The sequence below is a fragment of the Tauraco erythrolophus genome, chromosome 5, assembly GCF_009769465.1.
Source record: "Tauraco erythrolophus isolate bTauEry1 chromosome 5, bTauEry1.pri, whole genome shotgun sequence".
Taxonomy (NCBI): domain Eukaryota; kingdom Metazoa; phylum Chordata; class Aves; order Musophagiformes; family Musophagidae; genus Tauraco; species Tauraco erythrolophus.
Window position 1 is genome coordinate 2,297,111 of NC_141469.1, and position 22,943 is coordinate 2,320,053.

The 22,943-nt window shown below is 44.7% G+C and overlaps 2 protein-coding genes across 2 annotated transcripts; one reads left to right on the plus strand and one right to left on the minus strand.

The window, feature by feature from the left end:
- Window positions 1-8,516: 8,516 nt before the first annotated feature.
- On the minus strand, window positions 8,517-14,160 carry JCHAIN (joining chain of multimeric IgA and IgM). Its single transcript, XM_086612259.1, has 4 exons — window positions 14,097-14,160; window positions 10,151-10,286; window positions 9,202-9,282; window positions 8,517-8,718 (listed from the first exon to the last, which is right to left on the minus strand). Exons 1-4 carry the CDS (start codon window positions 14,158-14,160, stop codon window positions 8,517-8,519), a joined length of 483 nt encoding a protein of 160 aa, XP_086468385.1.
- Window positions 14,161-18,643: 4,483 nt separating this feature from the next.
- UTP3 (UTP3 small subunit processome component) lies at window positions 18,644-20,265 on the plus strand. Its single transcript, XM_009989610.2, has one exon. It carries the CDS (start codon window positions 18,644-18,646, stop codon window positions 20,225-20,227), a length of 1,584 nt encoding a protein of 527 aa, XP_009987912.2. The 3' UTR covers window positions 20,228-20,265.
- The last annotated feature ends 2,678 nt before the right edge of the window (window positions 20,266-22,943 follow it).

Consider the following 22,943-nt stretch of genomic DNA (forward strand, 5'->3'; position numbering starts at 1 on the left):
CCTCAAGTGCATCCTGTCGCTTCAGCGCAGGGACCCTGAAGCCCCCCGGCCGGACCACGCGTACTTATTTGGTAGGAAAACGTCAGGTTTTACACACTGCCAGCAGCGCAGCAACACTGCCGAGGTGCTAAACCCGGCCCTGACCCCTTATGTTGCTCATGTCGGGTGCTACCAATGCAAATTACTGCCAAGCAATCCACGTGCAAGAGAAAAAACACTATCAGCACCGGCTCTCCACTCCAGCACTTAAAAGCTGTAACCAATTAAGCATGTTTTTGCTGGTCCAGGTATGTTCTGGCTTCTCCAAATATTTGAAGGCAGGAACACACACCTGTGTGTGAGACCCCTCCCACGCAAACTCCCAAGTGTAAAAAAAAAACACATACCAAAAGTAATTATTGGTTTCCAGTGTCTGCTCACAGGAGCATGGAGGTATTTCTCACTCATATGGAGAACAGCCACTTGGCACAACACAAACTGACCATGAAGGACCAGATACTGGCACTGATAGCCATGAACAGGAGCTTCATTATCACTTTGGCAGCAAGCCCTACCTGCACACCTTGTTTTTCAGGAGTGTTTACTGCTGCTGCATGTAGAGGTCCTTGTCAGATAACATCCAGAACCTGAAGATAAAGAAGCTCAATCTTTTAGGAAAGAAGACAAAACAATCTGTTCTTTCTCCTCCTCTTCTTGCTGAACACTTTGAAATAGTTGGTTTCAAAAGGGATAGTCAAAGGACAGGTTAGGTTGTACACTAATTATCCCAAGCACAGTGTAAGTAACACAATTCCTTACAGGCTTGTACAAATTTTAAGTTGGTTTTTGCTTTAGTTTAACTTACAAAAGAATACAAGATGAAAAAACAACCTTTTTGTGGTTTGTTATCTCATTAGCTCAAAGCAAAGCTACGCACTGTCCTAAACAATATTTTAAAATTTCATATCTATTCATCTTAGTATCAATTTATTAGTTTCATTAGCATCTTGACATCCTTAGTTTCTGTATTCAGGCATCTTTGCTCTCTATCCTCATACCAACCCTTTTAGCTCAAAACTAACCATGGACATGGTTTTTCTTACAGTAAAGCATAACCACCCAACTGTTCTTTAATTAATACCAAACTATTAACACAACTCACCCACTCTACCACAGGAATAGCTTACTATCTTAAAACATTACAAGACAACCGGTGAAACGGAACAGCACCATATTTTTCAGAGTAACCATGGAAAAAAACATTTTTTCTACTACAGTAATATAGTCCTGGAATAAACTGTTAATGTTTTTTTAACATACCTGTAGAGACAGCATTATGGTGCTGGTTTCTGTGGAGACCATAGTCCCTCCATAAGACCACATAAACTGTTTTTTTTTTTTTATTTTACAAATAATTTGTAGACTTACCATAAGTGTGAAGTAATTAGTTTTAAAACACATTTTCACTTGAAAAGCACTTATTATGTTAAATAACTTTCACACTTAAAAATAAGCTCATGAAAGAAAACTTCTTTATCAAGTTTTGAAATACCACCCAACATTTACTACTAATAATTTTAAGTAAATAGAAAGAAATATTATAAAGTTTAAAATGACATTTTAAGTTATTACAGAATAATTTAACACAGCCCAAAACCACTCCCTATATTTGCTTTAACTTTCTGTCAATACACCATAAACACTAAAAAATTACTTGCATTAAAAAAAAAGCAGATTTTTCAATGTTACTACTTCAACTGTTAAGAAAGAAAAGAATATTACTGGGAAAGCACGCAGTGTGAGCATTTATATCCTAATTCCTTTGCCTCCTGCACACTCATTGGTCTGATTTTAACGAGCTAATCAAGCCAGGAATGCTTAAATTTACGGGGGAAAGACATTCATTATCTTATTTGTTGTAGTGGGGTGGTGGTTCTTAATGAGTTTTATTGTTTAAGGAAATAAGTACAATTTTTTTGTGTGTGTTTTTTGCAACAAAGCTCTCATGTTTTTTATGTATGTGATGTGAGTACTGTGGTTTCGTTTATCTGATGGGAAATGAATTTAGTTGAGGCATTGTTTTGTTGTGTTAAAAGATGGAAAGCTAAAACATGGATTTCGGTGTCGTCTTAGAGCTATGTATGTATTTGCTATGTTTTATTTGTCTTGATTGAGGTCTATGAGCTGACAGTTTCTGTGATTGTGTGTTTGGTACAACATGAAGAAGTTAATTGAAAAAAAGTTTTTTGTGTACGCTTTGAACATTAGTGTAGATATAATTAAATTTACATACACAATTTTTTTTAATCTTGTATTAAATACAGCAAAAATACAAAATAGGAAAAATACCTATAAAGCCTAGTGGAGAAAGCTTTAGTCTTTTAACTTTATGAGCACTTGTCTTTTTCAGCTTAGTTTTTGCATAGGTTAAATATGCCCTTAAAAAAAAAAAATAAAACTGTGCGTTTTCTTCATGTTGTGAACTAAGAAATAATGTTCCATTAGAAAGTAAAGCAAAGGAAGAAAAAGGTTACTTAAAAACAGTATTAGAGAACTAAGATAACTCTCTGCAGGTTACTTTTTAGTAGTGGTTTAAATGACTTCAGCTCCATTTGAGGTTGCAGTGTTGATGGATGGAGTGTAAATGGATGGAATTACAGGCTGGGAATTAAAACATACCAAGTTATTGGTTCTGTTTTGTCCACAGTTAAGTTGCTTTTAGTGTTGCAGAAGAAAGAGAGTTGAAAAGTTGAGTACATGATCTTGAACGATATTGCTACTTTTGGTGTCACTACTTTAGTTCCAAACAAGCCTTTAAGCCATATGGGTCCTCTTCCATGGAAAAGAGTTTACAAGCTGTTACATATATTTTGGAGAAAGATGTACGTACTGGACTGCAACAACTGCATAACCAGCAAAAGAGAGCTTAGCTTCTTCCAGTTAGCACCCATTTCTCTTTATCTTATGAATGGCTGTAGAGTTCCGGTAGAGTTTTCAGAATATTTAAGAGATTTTACTTAGATTCATGTAGTGTATTTGATGCCTCACATGTCATAAATTCTATGTGAGTTCTTGGCCTTCAGTCATTCTAGGGAATTGGTGTTGCTGATCTCAAAACTTACTTTTTTTCTAATTGACAAGAGAGTCAACTTGCTCTTTGTACCTTAAGAAAAAAGCCAATCTCAAAGCCCCAAACCAGTGTTTACTGCTGGTTTATGTTACAGACTCATAACTAATTTGCAGTCTGAGACAGTGTTTGTGTCTTGTTAGACAAAGTAGGGTGATGTTTGAGTAATAGCCTTGATAAATACTCAGTCCTTTGTAGTTCTACTGAGAAAAGAAGAATCCCGGTTGATTTTGCTAATGTAAAGCCATCTCTGTGCCACTACTAGATTTTCAGTCCTGGCTTTGCCTGAAGTGGTGTTTCTCTGCAGCACAACTGGGTCACTGAGTTAAACCACCTGAAGGGAACAAGTTTTCTGCAAAATCTTTTTTCAAAGTCAAAACCAGTATGTCCTGAATAGTAACTAAATAGCAGAGACTTGTTTGAAGTGACATTGTGGTTTTCTGAAAGTTGCTTCCCCACTTTAAAAGATTTGCTTTCAAAAAAAATACCTTTTCATGTTTATTGAGGATTACAGAGTAGAAGTGGAAAAGTCCAACTTTCCTACTCATACTGTACTGGATAGCTGAGTTTCAAATACTTCATTTACAGAAACATTGCTGAAAATTATCCAATGGCTGTTTAACAAGTGCTGAAGTTACAGGTTTTGAAGTTTCAGTCAGGCAATTGCGGGTATTTTGTGAAACAAGAAAGGCTTACTAGACTTTTCTATTAAGGTTCAACAGGGTTTCTGAGACATTTCCTTGTATTTCAGCACTGTGCAGAAATGAAGGATGCTACAGGACAGGCAGAGGAGGGGTGAAAAGGAAAAGGACTTTGTGCTCCTTCGAGGAGAAGCACACATTAAATAAATGTATACTTCAAGACGTTAAGTTTAGGTGGTTTGCTTTGGTACAGCCTTCCTCTTTAGTTTGATCTCGACAGAGATGCTGCAGAAATGTGGTTTTTATAAGTTTTTAGTCATTTCATCTGCTGTGACAGTCTCTGGATATACATGGACCGGTCTTCAGTGCAAGCACTTGATGTGTGAGCTGTAGATGAGACAAGTAAGACTCAAGGTAACTTGGCTGTGTTGAAAAAATAATTTTTCCAGATCCTCATGCAGAGCCTCGTGTTTCCCATTGGGTGCTGTGATAGACCTTGCTGCACCTGATGAATAAAAGAAAGCTTTACGGTACAGCTGGAGGTTTTCTAGGCATATCCTTGCTGTCTTTCAGTAAGTCTCATTGCCTTGCACATCTGGAACAGCTTCCCTGGGAGCAGCAGCGCCAGCTGGGAGGTTCCACCGTTCCTTGTAAGGCTGCTACATCTGCCTGGCAAGGCCACCCGTGTTGGAGATGGCATTTCCGCAAACCAGGCTGCATGTTTGTGCTCCTTCTTTTGGGTCACGGTACAGAATTTCTGTTACTGGATGAAGTCAAGAAAAGCACCAGCAGGAAAGCAAGAATATTTCCCAACTGTACAGTGAATCTTTCTTGATCAGTTACCTTTGTGAACATGAGCCAAACTGGTACAACTTGACCTTCAAGACTGGCACCTTCTTCTGAGGGAGACTAGTCTGATAGACCTTTAGCTGAAATCTGCACTTGGCTTGTGCCCGTGATGGCAAAGACACCCCACAGACAAAAACAAGTAGCAAGTGGTCATGCTAGGTGGCCTGGCAGGGACAACAGAGCTGCAGGCAGGAAAAAAGCCTCGGTTTTTTATCTTAGAAGTAACCTGCTTTAGAAAAAACCATTTTCTAGATCAAAATATAGAGACCTCTTGTAAGATTCGTGCTTCTCAGTCAATAGTGCATGTCTTCTCACCTGTTTTTCTTGGGTCAGATTGTAAACCGTCTCTGAGAGCAGGCTTTGGTGCTGCAAGCTGTGATACTGTGGGTTTTTTTGCTGTTTGGATGACTTAGATTGGGCGTTTTTCTCATACCTCTAAACTTCACTTAAAGCAAAAATTTCCTGTCCTAAATCAAGAAAGCAGGATAGGACAGGAGCTGAAAATTGGGGCTTAATTGGTAGACAAACTTGGGTATCTGTGGGTGTCCCACCTGGCTTAGAGCAGCCAGGGCAGGGTGGCACAGACCTCTCCTGGGCCATGTCAGGTGTGTGCTGGCTCTGCGAAGCATCTCTGTAAGGGTTAAATGGTCATGTTTAGGCAAATGTAGTGAGATCCCAGTCTGAGCTAGGTGGATTTGGTATGTTGTAAGGTAACTCTCCTCCTGTCTCTTCCAGGATAACTGTCCTCCTTGACATGAAATAATCCAATATTCACTGAGTAGGCAAGAGAAATGTTTAAGTTTATCTTAATACCTACATACAGCTATGTATAAGTGTATGAAATACTCATTTAACTGGGGATCTGGTGTGCTGGTATTTTACTACTGGGTCTTGAGACACATTCTTTCTCTCATGTGCTCAGTAAATAGCACATTAATAGTAAATTAACTCTGGATGTGTGTATATAGACATAATGTGCCAAACAGTCTCAGCTTCCTTTATCTATTCTCTTCTCTCCTGTGTGTTTTCTTGATGACAAACCAACTGATCACTTGATTATTTAAGTGTTAACTGTTCACCTCTTCTCATAGACTTGCTTTTTTCTATGCTTTTCATTCTGGCAGCTGTGGGGAAAAGTCATTCTGGTTACACGAGGGCTTTGCCTTCTAGGTGTTACAGCCCAAAGTAGAGGTACCTGGCTGCCAGAGACCAGTAAAGTGTTCCTCTTAAATGTGCTAATGTTAGAGTAGGTGAGGGGTGGAGCAGAGCTCATGGTAAAGCAGGCTCCTTTGAAATCACTGCCCTTGCTCCAGTGACTGGTCACTCTCCCAGTACGACTGAAGAAGCAATACCCTAAGGCTGCCCTGAGCTGCCTTCAAGTGCTGCTTGGTTGGATTTGAACTCTGTTTTCTTTTTGTCCAGGTCAGAATGGAGGAAAGCCGTACTGTGGCAGGGTGTTTCCATGGATAAGCAGACCTCACTTACTCCTATTTTGCTGTCTAGGACTTTCAGGTAAGAATTCAGAGCTGCATTTAACTTAGTCTGTTGCTTTGTTACTTAAAACCTGGCTAAAACAAACCAGTACCGAGGGGTACCGGGACTGTCAGTTCAGGCTTTTCTTTCTCTGAGAAGATGACGGGAATGAATCCTGCTTTATTATAAATCTGAGAAGCACGGGGGGAGTTGGCACAATTTTTTTATTTCCCAGTGGCTGTTTGGATCTGCTGAAAGTCACCTAAGCCAGTACTTGTTCACAGCTGCTTGGACCATGTTCTGTGCTTTCAGTTGGCTTACCCTGAATGCCTTTAGGGAGCACTCTCTGCTGCTGTTGCTGGACTGCCAACATGTGCTGCGGGGTCATTTGCAGTCCTGTTGTGAGTCAGTGTTCATCTTCTGTTACCTCTACAACAGGATGCACAAACAAGTGTCAAGTTGTCTTTAGGTGCGTGGTTCCAGAGTAGAAGCAGAGCCCCAGGGACGGAAAAGATCCTGTGGCTGTGAACTGAAGGGCTGTGTTGGGAGATGAAATGCAGTGTTGCCATGACCTCCTAACTTGTGACATCATGGCACTCTTAGGTTGATAAACACGGGGATTTTGAAGATGAAAAGGTTTTTAAAACAAATTTCAGTGAACTTAGTACCTAATCAGTGAAATACTTAACACCATCTCGGTATGTGGCAGGAGTTTCTTCGCTTCCTTTTGCATTTTGTGCAAGTTCCTATCTTTTTCCATGAAGGAGGGGGAAAAATGTTGCTTTTCAGAGTTCATTTTCCTTAACTCTGATGTAAAATTAGAATTATTTATATCTGTATTCTTTTAAGTCTTGCTTTTCAGAACTTGGCCTCCACAAGATTGTGTTCCCTTTGGGACAGATAGTTTGCATGGGAATGATTATCCCCAAAGTACCTGTCCTAATGGCCCTTTTTTCAGTCATGGGATAAAATTCTGATTTGGGAATGGCAACTTTCGAGAGTGATTTAGGTGGCGTTGGGGTTTTTCAACTCAAATCCTGCACTGACTCATGAGGCCTTGAAGCAGCTCAGTGATGCAGAGCTGATGCTAAAATCATCAACCCGTTCAGCCTTAATCTGTCAGAGTTTCTGCAAGTGCATCGTAATATTTCTATCATGCTATTTTGGGAGGCTTTGCATAAGTGTAAGCAGCTATTTAGGGAGAGCTTCTTCACTGTCAAGAAGGAACGAATATGTTTACAGACTTTTTCCTATGGAATCTCACTGAGTTGCAGTAAAATACACAGACTGCTGCAGGAAGAAGTTTATTTAATGTTTCTCTAACAAAGCTCCAATTACAGGAATAAGGTTTTTGCTGGTTTATTATTCTGATGATGTGTGAAGCCAGGTAAGGACTTTTCAGAACAGCTGTAGGCTTTACAAGAAACTTCTGGCAACAGTGAAAAAGAAATCAGCTACCCCAAAAGTAATGCTGGGCACTTTAAGCACTCATATAAGTGATGTCTCCACGGGCAGTACAGGGTGTGATGGGGTTAAGTGTAAGGTGCAAGACAGAAATCAGTGCCTTTTTTTGTTGAGGCTTTCTTCTATGGAAATACTGGTGCAAAAAAAGGGATTAATCCCTAACTAGGGTCCTGCTCTTGCAATTGTGTTGGCTTGATAGTATTTCTTGTGACTCTAAATGTAAAGTGATGAACATGGGAAAAATTCAAGCCAGCTTGGGCTTGTTTTCCACCAGTAGCACTTGAAGCAGAGTTGGAAGAAGGCAGCAATATCAGAAAATGAGCGTGGAAACACCTAACGTCCTCAAAGAGTTTACTATTCTTGGCACAGCTGAGGTCTTGGCAGCTTTGTCAAGTGCTTCAGGGTAGGGGTATCTGTTGGCCTTCTCTAGGTGTAGGAGAAAATGGTAAGCTTGCAGTTGTCCAAGTGATACAGTAGTCTACAATGCCCAAATGCAAAATAACTTGGATATGTGAATTCTGTCTTATCCCTCATCTTTTCTTGTAGACCTGAAGGTTTATCAGACTTGTAATAATGGCCCAAATTCTGGCCATGTCATGCACGGCTCTCATATAAAGGTTGTGCAGAGGTTTGCTTGAGATGGCTCAGGGAGGGAAGGCAGTGCATGGACATTGCTGCTGATGTCCGTGGCAGCCTGGATCAGAGAGACTGATGGAAAACTGTCCAAAAGACTGGTGGTTATGTCTGAGGCATGTAATAATGGCACTATGGATGTGTGCTGGGGATATAAGAACAGTTTGACAACTGTGAGCTGCTTCTGGGAGACAGCACTCATGTGATGTTGAAAACAATCTGAAGAAGCAAGTTGGCATTACTCTGGGAGCTGATAATTTGGACACTGTTGTCCAGGTACTACGGTTCTATACATGGATTTTGGACAGGACACTGAGCACAACAGGGCTTTAGCATGGCAGAGGATTGAGCTAATCGGCGTAGCAGGATGCCGGTGTCAGAGCTGCTTGCAGGATTTTCGTCTCCCCGTGATAGAGGAATGGGAAAGTTGTGGTGTAGCACTTGTCCCTGTTGTAGGTATAGCAGGTTTCGGGTTCCTCGCAGGAGGTGCTCTGCTGGGCCTGGTAGATCTCACCACCCAGTTCAATTTCTACGGGATCGCATTTTTTGCAGCTGGAAGAGATGGGGAATAGAAAAAAGGTCAAGAGCTGTGATGAAAACATGCCCCTGGTGAAACCCAAATCCTCCTTATTTATCTGCAGGTGTAGCTAGGTGGGTACTGTGGCCCATCTAGGTTTTACACAGGAACTCCCAGCCAGATGATTTTAGTGTTGTCCAAGTGTTACTGGCAAGACTGGTCCCTAAAAGGGGGTGTTAGTGTGTAATTTGCTGATATTTAAGATATTTGACATGAACAGGGGTCAGAATGAAACATTGTCTCTAAATGTGAGACCTTTTAATGTGAATTAATCATGAAGATGATAATTTCTTGGCTTGCAACAGAATATTAAAGCTTGGGTCCATGAGAAAAACTGTTTTGGGGGACTCTGCCTCACCTTGTCTGCTGGCCTTCAAGCAGATCTTGGTGATGCTGTGAGCAATGCTGCAGAGGAGGGTAAGTGTTAGGAAATGAACTCGGTAAATAAAGCTACTTACAGTTCAGTCATGCGGTAGACAAAAGTGGTTCTGAGTGGGGACAAGGGGTCAGAGATGTTCTCTCGAGCCTTCAGGGGGACTCTGCAAAGGAGGGAAGAGAATGGCTATTGTGAAAACGGCTTATTAAACACGAGATCACTCTGCTGTAAAGGATTGTCAACTCTATTTGTGTTCTCCAGGTTATTTCCTTACCAAGCCCTTTCCATAGCAAAGCCCAGGAAGGGCAGATCTTGGCCCTTCTGTGCCCTCAAAGGCAGCAACTTGTCCTGAAACGATTGCAGCAAGTTCTGAAAGTGCTGCGTGCCAGGTGACAGGGCTGATAATACTTTCTTAAAACAACCACCTCTGACCTGGCAGATGTGAGACCATCTTGCAGGATGTGGACAGATGTTGAGTACTTGATCTGTTGTGAGCTGTACCAGACCTCTTGCAGCTCTGAGATGGAACTTTGTCCATGTTTCCAAGAGACAGACACACTAGTGTAAGGTTTGTGTGAATAAAGGTCAAAATTCTAGTCTGGAACTGAGATCTGCCTCACAGGATTAACCTTTCTGGTAGTTTAGGCATTAATGAGTTTTCCCAGCCTATAAAATAGCAGGCATGCCAGCAGACCAGTGAGTCCAGTGTCATGGGCCCAATTTCCTTTCAGATGGGATCAACTGCAGAAATGTGACACCCTATTTCCTCAGACTTTTTTGTAAGTTTACCACTGGACCCTTAAAACATGAGGAGCTTTTTGTATCTGAGGGTACAAACACCAGCCAGGTTCATTTGAGCTAGAAAAACAAAAGAAAAGGAATTATTTTGTGAGACCACAGAAAGCAGCCCATGGGAAAAACTCTGCACATGGATGATGCCAGGAGATAAGAAACAATGCCAAGAAAAGCAAACTCCTGTACATCTTAATCTCCTGTTCACCATTTTTCTGCAACTGTTGTCTGCCACTTACATGATGCGTATGTTTCTCTCCAGGATTTCTTCATCAGGATTTTCTTTGGAGGGGACGAACTTTGAGGTCACTGTTACGCACTTGCACTTGTTATCGACCAGCACGTACTCCTTGTCCTCAGAGTAGCGTGGATAACCTGCAAGGACAAGATAAGCAATCCCAAGGTCAAGAAGAAAAACCTTGAAGCCTGAAAAGCCAAGTGATGAGAATGCTAGAAAAGCACCTTTGTAACATGTCAACTGATACAAGTCCAGGTTTCCACAGGTAGAAATGAGCCTCTGGGCAAAGATGAGTTCAGCTGTCTTCCCTGCTTGGTCCACAGTATGCTTTTCTATGTGGAGATGATGGGACTGGGCAACAGAACTCAGAACCTGGACACAGTGTTGCTGGAGTGATAGGCAAACATGCAGGGGTTTCTAATGAAATGAGAAGCAAGTCCCTGTGCAAGCCTTGAGCTTTACCTGGCTGCTGAAGTGCTGTTTTTCCCCGAATTGAGAAGGTTACTCAAGGCCTCTGTCATGTACCGGGACTCTTAAAGCAGTGCAACCCTTAGTTTGGATCTGGCTTCTAAGGAGACATCTCTGACCTTGCTTCAGGGGCAGATGTGTCAGTTTACCTTGAGTGGTACCTTGGCCTTCAGGTCTTCGGTGGAACAGATGTCAAAAATCACTACAGGACTCACCAAGAAGGCAGCCTGATGACCTGGCAGTTAAAGGTAAGTGGCCCTTCAGATGGTTGTGGTTTGCAGGGAAAACTCTGGTCCTGATTTCCTAGTCTTCTGCTTATACTGAAGTTGAGTTTGGCAACTGAGGAGCTTATTCAAATAGAGAAGAACCAGCTTGGCTATGTCTCCTGTACTTTTAACATGTTATTTAATATGGAACCCAGTCAAAACAGAGTAAAACATATATGCCACCCAGAGGCTTTTTGAATGCGCCTGGTGGCATGCAATGCCTTCTTAATGTGCCAAGAGATGGATTTGAAGTAGTTTGTTCTTTGCTACCTGGCTTTTCCCAACCCAGAGCTGCTGGTCTCCTCACTGATAACCAGCCAGCCTTGCTTTTCGTGTGTCAAGTCGTACCTTTAAGTGGTTGTTTTTACATCCCTTGGTATTTGTAAATGCTGCTAAGATGGAGCTTGCAGCCATCACTTCACAGCATCACCCTTACTACAGCACTGGGAGCCTGCTTAGAAGTACCGAAGCCAGAAATTCCTGTTTGTGTGATGGGGCTAGTTTATCTTGGGCTCAGATGGACCTCACAGTTCTGGGGACTCGCGTACTCCGCTTGTCCCTTGGTTTAAGCATGGAGAGAAAGAAGCAATAGGCTAAAAAAGCCTGTGTCCATCATGTCTATGGAAGATTTCGGAGTCTCTTTGACTGAAAAGCTTTGGTCCTAATAGCTGGATTTCTTTGAGTTACCAAAGCATGGAAGCAGACACATTGCTTAAGCTCGTGGCTGCAGTTTTTATTTCCATGTCCAAAGGTGCTGGGTTTTGTGAACAACAGCCCCTGTCGCTATACAGCAAAAGGGATAGTGCTCAAACCCTGGAGGAACAACAGTGAAGCTGGGATCCAGGAGCAGCACATGGTATCCCAGCTGTGCTGCAAGCTTCATGTGTGTTACCTGCTACTGGAAGCAGCTTGAGTGTTGCATGAAGCTGTCAGCAAGACCAAACAAGAACAGTATGGATGGGCAGAGCCCCCTAAGCATCTAGTCCAGACCATGTAATGGAAATAGCTTTCCTGTTTTTTTACCAAAGGCTACTTAGAGCTTCCTTCCTACCCCTACAATATGCTGGTCTCATCAGCTCCCATTGCACTGGGATGTTTTCTGAGATCCTTACAGGCCTCTTAATTGTAAAAAAGGCAGAAAAACTGTCAAATGATGCCTCAGGGTGTCCCTACAATTCGCCCGTTGGTTACAAATGCTGTTTCTATGACAATTTGCTGCAGAATACCTTCTGAAAAAGGTTCACTGTGGAGTTTGTCTATCAGGAAGGCAATAACTTGGCTCCTTCACTGTGGGCAGTGGAGCAAGCCACTAGGGGTGTGTAGGAGTCATTGCCCTTCCTACTGCTCGCACGCTTTTCTTTATCCCGCTCGAGCACATCCACTACACCGTGTGCCCGTTGATTCCCTTGGAGCCAGGGTGGGCTCTTAAAGTTTCTCTATATAGCACCCAGCACAACTGGCCACCTGTACAAATGCCACTGCCAAATGTGTCCATGGCATGTAGGTTCCCGTCCTGCTTCCGGTGGCAGTGTGCCCCACCAAGGCAGGAACGTGTTCTCATACCTGGCACGTGCAGATGGTGGTTATCTCTTCACACCACTTAATCCCATCTCCCTTGCTCCATGTTTCCTCTCTGCTAACCCATTGCTCAACATGAATGCTTCCTTCTGAAGCAGAAGCTGACTAGAAAACCCTCTTTAGTCGCTGCCTTCTTGAGGCTTGGCCTTTTTTTCTTGCAGAAAGTCTTTGATTTTGTGTCCTGCACATAAAGCTTCCTCTATCTGTTACTGTATTCTGTGTGATGTGTGCAATTCTTACGAAGCCATTAATCCAAAGCTAATATTCAAGTAAGATCCCATTTGCTTTGGAAGCAGGCTTTAATTCAACTTAGAAAATTATTAACATACTGTTCGATGAATACGCAGAGGTTTTTTGACTGTACTCTAAAAATATTCTTCTCATTTAATTCCTTATTTAATACTCATGGCTTCAGTAACCATAGAAGTTACAGGTAGACCATATACATTATTTAAAGTAAAATTATAAAGCTGCAAAAAAAGGTAGTTTAATCAACTGTACTCCTATGTATGACCCAGTCAAATGCCTTTGGGGAGAAGGTAGTTAAGTATGAAATTTCCTCATGCCTTTCTAAATGTCTGCAGGTTGGATTTTCTGGTGCATGAGTTAACTGGAAAATGGTGTTCCCTCCCTTGTCAACACTCATGCAGAGGTTATTTTGACAGTTTGTCATCTTCCCATATTGAGTTGTGGTGCAGTGTGCTGCGAAGCCAAACAAAACCCAGCTGCGGCGTAGTGAAGAAGCAAATGCATTCCAAACAGATCTGTGCCAACTCTGCTGCAGGTGCAAGCAGCTACTTTCAGGAGGAAGAGGCTCAATTAGACCAAAATTACAGTAATTTCGACATAAGTAGTAGAAATAGCACTTGTGTAGCTGCGTGTAACTCAAATCTGACTTCCCCTCTAAGCTGTTTAAGTGTATCTCTGTTAAGCCATGTGTAGCAACGGGGAAAACGAGAGTGGGCTCATGACATGCCCCCTCCCAAAAGCTGGAGGCAATGGAGGGATACTGTTGTCCATGCTGTTCTGATTGTTATCCTTCAGCATGGACTTTACTCTGTAGATCAGATCCACCATGTGAATAAGGATGACTTTAGACGGTCATATAGAGTTCTGGCATTATTATAGCCAGTATTTCTTCTCGGTGAACCACACTGAGGAGTGTGCTGGCATCTGATCTCAGTCTAAATAGAGACTCTCCAAGAAAACCAGTGGAGTTTTATGATCAACTAAAGTTTCATCAGAAGTAAATTGGCTGTAGCTGTATGACAGGACTACCAGGAATATTTTAGAAGCCTTTAAATCTAGCGGGTAAGACTCTGTAAGCTGCTTAGCACTGCAGAAAAGCAAGCATGCTTGTTTGGTTTGTTGCTTCAGAAACCCCATAAAAAACAGCTAATCAAAGTCTTAAATTTGCAGCCAGTGATGGCTTTTTCAGCCTTGACACAGCAATTAAACACACAGCTCTGCGGTGCAGAAAGACTCTGAGGTGTCCAAGCATCACTGAAGTGTGACCGCTTGAGCAGGCTTCCAGGTTGGGTTTTTGACTGTTAAAATTATTAATGGCTGATTACACAAAACCCATCACTGAGAAATGAAGTTAAGGCTTTTCCGTCCTCCTCATTTTGCACCTACCTGCCACAAAGACGAACCCCAAGGAGATGGCCGAGGCCACGCACAGCAACAAAGAGCTCTTCATCTCGTCTCCTCTTCTTTTGAAGAAAGGGAGTGGACAGCCCGTGTCTGCCTATAAGGGGGTGTGCAAATGATAGAGCTACTTGTTTCCTAAAATAAACAGCCCACCTGGCTTGTGCTGACACTATGGAAAATGTGGTGGGGGACTGAAACTGGGCAGGTTTGGTGCACAGAGATCTCTGGCTTGCAGGGGGTTGCGCTTTTACTGTGCGTTTTTATTCTGTTCATGGCCAACAAGCACGGAAGCTGTTGAGTGGAGGGGAGTGCAAAACCACCCTGAGCCTTAGGGGACATCTTACCATCAGAGCTGGTGGCACTTACCCACCTTGGGGTGAGGAGTGTATGGCAAGGAAGTGTCCCAGAAAGGGGTCACAGCTCTGCCTCCTAGTTTTGAGAAAGCAGACTTAGTTTGCTTGACTGGTCTAATAGAAACACTTAAGGTGTTGAGGTCAGAATCCTGTTTGCACCAGATAGTCTGCAAACATCTTTTAGGGGCTTGACCTGCCCCCAAAGAGCTTGCAGTCAAGATGAGAGAGGGGAGGAGTAAAAGAGATGGAAAGCAACAGGAGGCCTGTGGCAAAGCTGAACTCTTCCTGCAGCTCTGCCCGCTGCATGGATGAATTTATTTCCTTGTGAAGGGAAATGGCATTCCAGGGGACTTGTTATGTGAAAGGTTGTGAGTCAGGCTCCAGACAAACTCTCTGAGATCCTGAGCAAGCAGACATCCTGAGGGACAGGAGTACTGGAGAGGCTATGGTGGGGTTTTTGTTCAAATTTGGGACCATTTGTGTAACTCTAAAAACCAGCTTTGCAATGTAACCTGCAATGGCCAGAGCTGTCTCTGTAGCATATGGATGTCTGGCACACAAAAGGCCACTTTTTAAGGAAAGTTGGGTCTTAGAAACACTTTTTAGCAAGGGCTTCCCAACACTTCCATCAGGGGACAAAAGGGGAGGCAGAGCAAAGTAGGATGCTGACAGCTCCCTTCTTAGCCAGGGTTATTTTGCCAGTGTATCCCCAATTTCGGTTCCTTGCACTAGTGTTCCTCTCAACATTAGCAGCACGTGGTAAATGTCCCTGTGTTTTCCAGGTTTTCTTTGGGGAGCAGAGCAGCAGCCCTGTGACCAGGCACAGGCTTTTCACACAGCCTGTGCCACCTTTGGCTCCCTGGGCTTGGTTGTTCTTGCCAGGCTCTCTAGAGGCTGAAGCCATTGGCCAACACTGGCCAGTTGCAGAAAAGGCTGCCTGTCACCTTACAGCATCTCTTAGCCTTTCTGCAGACCTTGCTGGCTGGGTCCCTAACCCTAGAGCTCTTCGAAGACCCTGAAATCTGCATCCTGAGCTTTTCCTCCTAGTGCAAACATCTCATGCAGCAGTTGCATGATGCAATGAGCTTTCGTGTTGCATCAGCAGTGCTGAGGTGCAAGGTTTCCCTTGGCAGGTGGTGGGGGATGATGGGTGCGAGCCCAGCTCCTAGCAGGACATGGGGTTATGCCATAATTCTTCTTTACAAACCTTGTTTTCTCACGAGGGCTCCATCTTCAGGAGAGCAAAATATGGTTTTGTTTCTTTTCCCTGTCCCCAGAAAATATTGCTTGCAGAGTTCTAGGTGGAGCTCTCTTCTGAAGCAGCAGCGAGGTGCTCCCCATGCCCCATCTTTTGCAGAAGGTTAAAAATAAACCTGTTGAACTGTGAGGTGGTAGAGGTGTCTATCTAAAGCACTTTTGGGTTCAGTCACCTTTTTTGTAACCAAACCAGAGATTTTTTTGCAATCTGTATGAAAGGGAGATGCAGGCAGCGGAATAAAGCACATGCAGAAGTGGGTGGTTTTGGTCTGTTTTGTGAACCTGCACTGATAAAAAAAAAAATGGCCCTGGTAAAATCCAAGCAGAGGTATCCATGAGTATTTTCAAGCCTGAAGGGAGAGCCTGAGCAGAATGACATTGTGCGTGACTCAATTTTGGTGGTTTTCCCGGACTGCTGGTGTTCAGCATGTCTGAATTTCAGTTGCTAAATCTGCGTGTCTGCGTACGGTGGTGTGACAGCTATTTTGAGTCCCGTTCAGCCACCTGTATGTCTCTGACGGTTTCTATCTGGATCGCAAGATCTTTTGATTTGTTTTACAAATTGTTACTTCTACGGACTATCCCCTTTTTACTAGGTGACATGTTCAATTATTAAAAAATTTCCTAGGGAAGCCGAGAACTGCAGCAGTCTGGCAAGGAGGTGGCAAACCACCACCCCCGGCTTAAACTCCAGGCTGAGTCAGGAGCCGGACTCCCAACCTCGCTGCACGGCAGAGGCTTGTGGAGCAATCATTGGGAATTTGAAAAGAAAAGGGAACTGGCCTTGTAGTCTCAGTCTCCCTGTGCCTCTGGTTGCCCCTGGACATGCTGAATGAGGATTTTCCAGGGGAGAAGCTGAGCAGGTGCCTGGATGAAGTAAAACAGTTGTGACTTTGTGTGTCCTTGCTATGCTGGGTGAGGAGTGGAGAAGAGAACAGCTATACCAGGGCATGGGGTATCTCCAGGTAACACCCCATCCACTAGCAGTCTGTTCTACGGCTTTCTCCTCCTCGTTTCCAACTCAGCAGCAGAGAAAATAGTGGATTAAACCAGCACTCACTGGTTATTGTATTGGAAGCGGAGGTTCTACTGATGCTTAGAGCAAACCAGTATGGTCTGGCTTGAGCACTTATTGATCACTGGATCAACTCACTCACATTAGAGGTTATCACCAGCTTCAGCAGAAGTGGATGGCATCTTCAGCAAGTCCTGAAAGAGGTTCAAATGTCTGTAGGTGCTGTTTATTTTCTGCTCTTAGTAATTAACCTTGGACTGGGAGACACTGTGTTGGTTTCATTTAAGTCACTGAGAGTCCGAGTGGAAGCTGGTCTAGTTTTAAAGCTCTGGATTTTGAATGGGCAGACTTGAAAAAAACGAGTGTGTTACATTGCAAGGGCAGTTGGATGGGAACAATCAGGGCCACCTTCAAGGCCTGGGCTCCCGTAAGTCACACTAGCAGCAGTTACTTGGGATTGTAACCACCCAGAAAGGGACTGCAGATTTCTCTGGAAATCAGAAAACGCAGTAGGATGAAGCAGAAACATTACAAAGCCTGATCAGAGATGGCTGTAGTGCAGTAGCCAACTAGTATCAAGTGAGAAGTTCCACCGAGGTGTAGCTAACAAATAAAATGTATGTGATGTTTTGCTTCCCAAAACCAAGTTATTCTTGTTGCTCTCTTACACAGGTCTGTATCCAGGGGAGGTGATATCTGAAAATCCGTGCGGATAGATTTTGAAAAAGTGTCTGAGTGTGAAGCAAAACAAGTCTTTGGTGCAAGACTGAATATGAAGAATTTGGACCCGAAGGTGACCGTGCGGAGAAGCTGAGAGTTTCAGAAAAAAGGCTCACAAGTGATACTGGTCTGCCATCAGATCTACCAGAACCCAAACTTATCACCAAAAAGTGAGTAAAGCTGTGCACCCTCATTTGAATTAACTTCAATATTTGCTTGACATGTCTTTTTCCACCAGAGGATGGAGTATTTATAAATAAAACTGCACCTGTTTGGCAGTGAGAAAAAACCACCTGCACTTGCTCTACGCAGAACTCCTTGCTGGGAGGGACGTGTGGCTGTTTAGTTTATCAGGCTCTGGGTTTCTGAGCTCGGCCTAAACTGAGATCCAAGGAACATGGAGGACTGGGAAGCAGCAGCAGCCCAGCTTTGCAGCCAGCAGCCTCTGGGAATGCACCTGGCTCCTGCCAGCTGCCTGTATTCCTGTAGAGATGGAATTTCTTGAAGGGAAGGACTCAGGAGAGTTAATGTATGGATCTCAGATGTGTCCAGGGAGGTTTTACTAATACTTCTTCTCATCTCTGAAACTTTGATCTGCTCGTGGGGAACTGAGTAACGAGAAGTTTCGGTGAACAAGGGGACAGATGTCAGGTGTGCTTTCTATCTCGCTTTTTTTTCCCCCTCGTTGTTGTAAGATGACTATACAGATGGCATTTGCGTGGGTCGGTGCTTTTAGGTAAAGAATAATCCTTAAAGGAGGAAAAAAGGCACTCTTTGCTTTCCACATGGCATTATTGACTGCCCATACCTGCCACGATCTAAAAATTCCTTGTTTAGTGCCTGCCCGTGTGAGGCAGCTCCTTACGGGTCCGTATTCCTCCCTTGGGAATGGAAAAATAGAACTGAAGTCAAGGATGTTCCAAACGCGGAGTGATTTCCGATCCCAACAGGATCGGATGTGAACCCGCCGCTCCAACCCAACGCGATTTTTTTTGGATACTGGGCAACCACACACAGCCTGGCCCCGGGAGGGCGCCGAACCGCCGCAGCCCCTTCCCGGCCCCGCCCGGGGGCGGGCACGGCGGGACGCGGAGCCCGGCGGAAGGGAAGGGACGGGGGCCGCGGAGCCCGGCGGAAGGGACCGGGGAAGCGGAAGCGCCGTGCGGCGGAAGTGCCGGAGCGGAGCCATGAGGACGCGGCGCGGCACCGTCCTGCGGCCGCCGCCCGAGCCCGCCGAGGCGGAGGATGGAGCCGAGGAGGCGTCCGGCGGCCGGGCCGGCCCCGAGGGGCTGGCGGCGGAGGAGGAGGAGGAGGAGGCGCAGTTCCAGGCGGTGATGGCGGCCCTGGAGAGCGGGGAGGAGGCTGGGGACAGCGAGGAGGAGGAGGAGGAGGAGGTGCTGGGGTTGCAGCTGCCCGAGGACAGCGACGAGGAGGAGGATGGACACGGTGAGGAAGAAGAGGAGGAGGAGGAGGTACGGAGCCTGGATCTTTACGTGGACCACAGTGCAGAGGAGGGTGGAGAAAGTGACGAGGATGGAGATGACGAGGGGGAGGAAGAGGAGGATGGAGAAGGCGAAGATGAGGGTGAAGATGAAGATGAGGACCTGTCCATGGAAAGCGATTTGGAGGAGCGCCATCCAGACACCAAGCTCCCCCATGAGCTCTCCTGGGGCCAACGCAAGCAGCTCTACTATGACACGGATTATGGGAGCGATGTCCAGGCCAAGGGCAAGCGTAGCCAGCAAGAAGTCGATGCTGAGGAGGAGGAAGAGGAGCAGGAGGCTCAAGTCATCCAGAGGCGGTTGGTGCAAGACTTGGGGGAAGAAGATTACGGGCTGGATGTGATCCAGGGCTATCTGGCTGAGCAGCAGAAAACCCACGATGGCGAGGGGCAGAAGATTGACAAAGATTTGCAGGCTCTTTCCAAGAAGGAGCAGCTGAAGCTTCTGAAGCAGGAGTCCCCTGAGCTCCTGCAGCTGATTGAGGACTTTGAAGTCAAGCTGATGGAGCTCAAGGACGAGCTGCACCCGCTGCTGCAGATGGTCAGGAACGGCACTATCCCGCAAGGGAAAGGCAGTCGCTATTTGCAGACTAAGTACAATCTCTACTTGAGTTATTGTGCCAATATCAGTTTCTATTTGCTTCTGAAGTCCAAGAGGATGCCGGTCCATAGCCACCCCGTTATCGAACGGCTGGTGGCTTTTAGAAATGTCATCAACGACCTAGCTGTTATCGATCAAAAGTTATCCTCGCAGGTTCGCGTGCTTCTGAAAAGCTACTATGATAAGAAGGAAGATAAATTGCGGAAAGACAAGAAGTTTGCCGTGTTTCTCCCACCGGATGTTAAGAAAAGCAAACCAAAACGTGCTCCTGCGCTTGCTAATGGCCGGGCTACTGCTGATGAACCGTCAAGTGAATCCGACCTGGATGAAGAGGCTGCCCTAAAATACTACAATATGATGGAGGAGAAGCTGAAACTGAAGAGGAAGAGAACTGCCGACCAAGACGTGCTTGAAGAAGAAGCGGTGTTAGAAGGAGAGGATCCAAATAAGAAGAGAGGTGTCACCTATCAGATGATTAAGAACAAAGGCCTGACACCCAGAAGGAAGAAGATCGACCGCAACCCCAGGGTCAAGCATCGGGAGAAGTTTCGGCGAGCCAAGATTCGCCGCAAGGGCCAGGTCCGGGAAGTTCGCAGGGAGTTGGACAGATATGCCGGGGAGCTGTCTGGCATTCGTGCAGGAGTTAAGAAAAGCAGGAAGCTTCAGTGAGAAGTCTTTTGCTTTGTTTCCCAGGGCTGCGAGGAGCACTACTGAATGCAATAAAAGTTTTGTAAAAGATCGTGTGTGTTTTATCCTTAAGAAGAGTGAGGGGTGGGAGGGCTTTTATTTATTGTTGTTTTTTTTTTTTCAAAGGATGCTTTTGAGAAGGTGCAACATCTAAAAGGAGAACAGGACCATTTCCTCACCTGGCCTGTGTTAAGGAGTTCTCCTCTATTGCGATGCTGTCGTCTTTCCGTACTGAAAATACTTTTTTGGGAGGCTGCAGGGGATGTGACAAAGGAAGGGCATGAAATGGGTGGTGGGGACTGATGGGGAGATGGGAGTGGGATGGAGGGACCTCTGGAGGGTGGGATTCCTGCAGCTGTCCCTGCCTTCTCCTTTTTACTGTCTCGTTCTGGTCCATCCTTTTTGTGTGTTGAGCTGCAGAATGAGAAGTGTTGTTACGTTATTTTCTCTAATTCTTGTTCTGATTAACTCCTTGTGCTCGTATGTTTAAGAATTAAGTACTTGGAGGCTCCCTGAAATATTTTTCGTTTTGTAACTGAGCATAAAGCTATTTTTTAAATCCCACATGCTCTGAGAGGACGGTTTCCCCTCTTGAATTCAGTGAGAAGTGAAGCAAGGACTTTTCTGGATTTCGTAGTAAGATCTATTTGTGACAAATACGTTGACTTCACCTCTGATACGTATGTTAACTGATCTGCTCTTACAGGTCTAACGTAGCATTGATAGAGGACAAACAGGTAAGACAAAAGGTCTTCAGTTTGATGGTAAACTTTCCAAATGTTACGATTATTGCTGTCCCTTCTGGTGGGAAAACATTTAACCTCACACCGAAGTTCTTGCTGGGAGTGGGCAGTTCCAGTTCAGGCTGCAGAGGAGGAATGACTGATGAGTTTTTCTTAAAAGTTTAACAAACACTGTCTCGGGTAGGAACTGCAGTTGTGTCTAGGACAGATTTCAGGGAGCCCATGCCTTGATTTGTGAGCCAGTAGCATCTGAAGGGTACTACTGACTGTTTCCCATGGGAAATCAGTTAAAGGGAATAACTGTCTTGCCAATAAATGCTATTTGATGTCACGAAGTGGTACTGTAGCTAGGGGGTTTGTTTTGTGCTTTTGTTCTTTTGTGTGTGTGTCTGATAGTCTTGGGGAAAGCCAAAAGAGAAGTGTGTGCCCTTGAACCCGTGGCACGCCAGGTGCTGTAATATGAAAAAGTGCTCTGCTCATTTTCTGTAAGTGAAAGATGCTTCTGTGTGTTTTGATGTAAACCTTGGTACCCTAGGCCTGTTTCTGCCAGGAACACGCTGTTGATAGCTGACTGGAAAATACTTTGTTAATTTTTAAAGCTGATTATTGAAGGGAGAGGTAGAAAACCGAAAAATTTAAGCTGTACAGGTGGGAACACAAGTCAGGAGACTTTTTGTAGTCCTTATGTGTCCCCGATCCATGGGATATGGAGCTATGCATGGTGATTTCAGAGGGGATACTGGTGTGGTAGGTGGATGTATAGGGCAAAAGGGTGAAATGACGAGTTCTGTGGACTTGAATGGCCAAACAAACTGGGTTTGTTTGCCCCCTGCTGCTTACAGGGCAAACAGCAGATAAATGCTACATAATACGTAATAATTAAAAAAAAGAAAAATACTCCACACAAACAGGCTACAAAGCATTGAGAATTGATGGTCTCCGTGAAATGCCTTGGATGGTCTTCACCTGCCCGCAGAGCTGTGGCGTTTTGCACAGCAAGAGGTAATGGAACCTCCTGTAAGGGCCGGAGGAAGTTTGGTGGCAGCAGAGAAGAAAAACTTGGTGTTTCAGGTCAGTGCTGGGATTTGCTGGCTGTGCTGGTAGCTGATGTCTGTGTGGGAAGAGGAAAGGTCGCAGTTTAGTGTAGGAGTAAGGATTAATTCTTCGTATCCTGCAGTGGCTGGGGGTGAGCCTATATATGCTTTCAATGTGGCAAAATCCTTGTGAAGGAGAGGAAGGATGTTGAAGTCAAAGGAACCTCCTGGGACCTGGACATTAATGCTGTTCTTGGTACGTAGCAAAAGGGAGCTGGGGCTCTTGTATGGGATTTCCTGGCAGCTGCTGTTTTAAGACAAAAATCACAGTCTGGAGCCCTGCTTTTCCAGGGAATCGGGTAGCTCAGTGCCTGAGGCAGAGGCGTGTGCTGAATCCTGGGCCTTGTTCTGCAAGAGGGTCATGGGGGCAAAAGTGAGGCTTGCTTGAAGGGGTCACTGAACATGTCTCCTCATTTGAGCAATGCTCTCTGTAACCTGATGGCCTCAGGTGGGATGTGTCACCTGTTAACTGGGGGGGTAAAGATGTCCTTCACCTGTGCTTAATGGTCCTCCCTTCCTGTGAACAGCAATCAAGTGTCACCTGGTTGCTCTTCCTTGTGAGAAGTGCAAGGCTTTTAGCTGGCCCCAGCCTCACCAAGGAGGGAGCTAGAGCTTTTCCCAAAACTACACCTTTTATTAACTCCACACTGAGATGACAATGGAGGCCGCAGCTGATAACACTGAACTATGCTCCTCAGGCTTTGCAAAGAGGTCAGTAAAAGGTAATGTGCTGGGGAAAAAAAAAAAAGCAGCTTAGGTGCTTTTTCTGGGGAGGAATGGTGTTGTGTAATAGGCATCACGTGGGATATGGAAAATAACCGGCAGAGATGCTAACAGATCTCATTACTGCAGCTCCTGCTC

Bases quoted from the DNA above. Each gene is read 5' to 3' on its own strand.
- UTP3 (XM_009989610.2), top strand. From the start codon at position 18,644: ATGAGGACGCGGCGCGGCACCGTCCTGCGGCCGCCGCCCGAGCCCGCC.
- JCHAIN (XM_086612259.1), bottom strand. From the start codon at position 14,160: ATGAAGAGCTCTTTGTTGCTGTGCGTGGCCTCGGCCATCTCCTTGGGG. The intron at 10,287-14,096 runs GTAGGTGCAAAA...TTGTCCTTGCAG, and splicing joins GGGGTTCGTCTTTGTGGCAG to GTTATCCACGCTACTCTGAG. The intron at 9,283-10,150 runs GTAAGTGGCAGA...CCTCCTTTGCAG, and splicing joins GAGAGAAACATACGCATCAT to AGTCCCCCTGAAGGCTCGAG.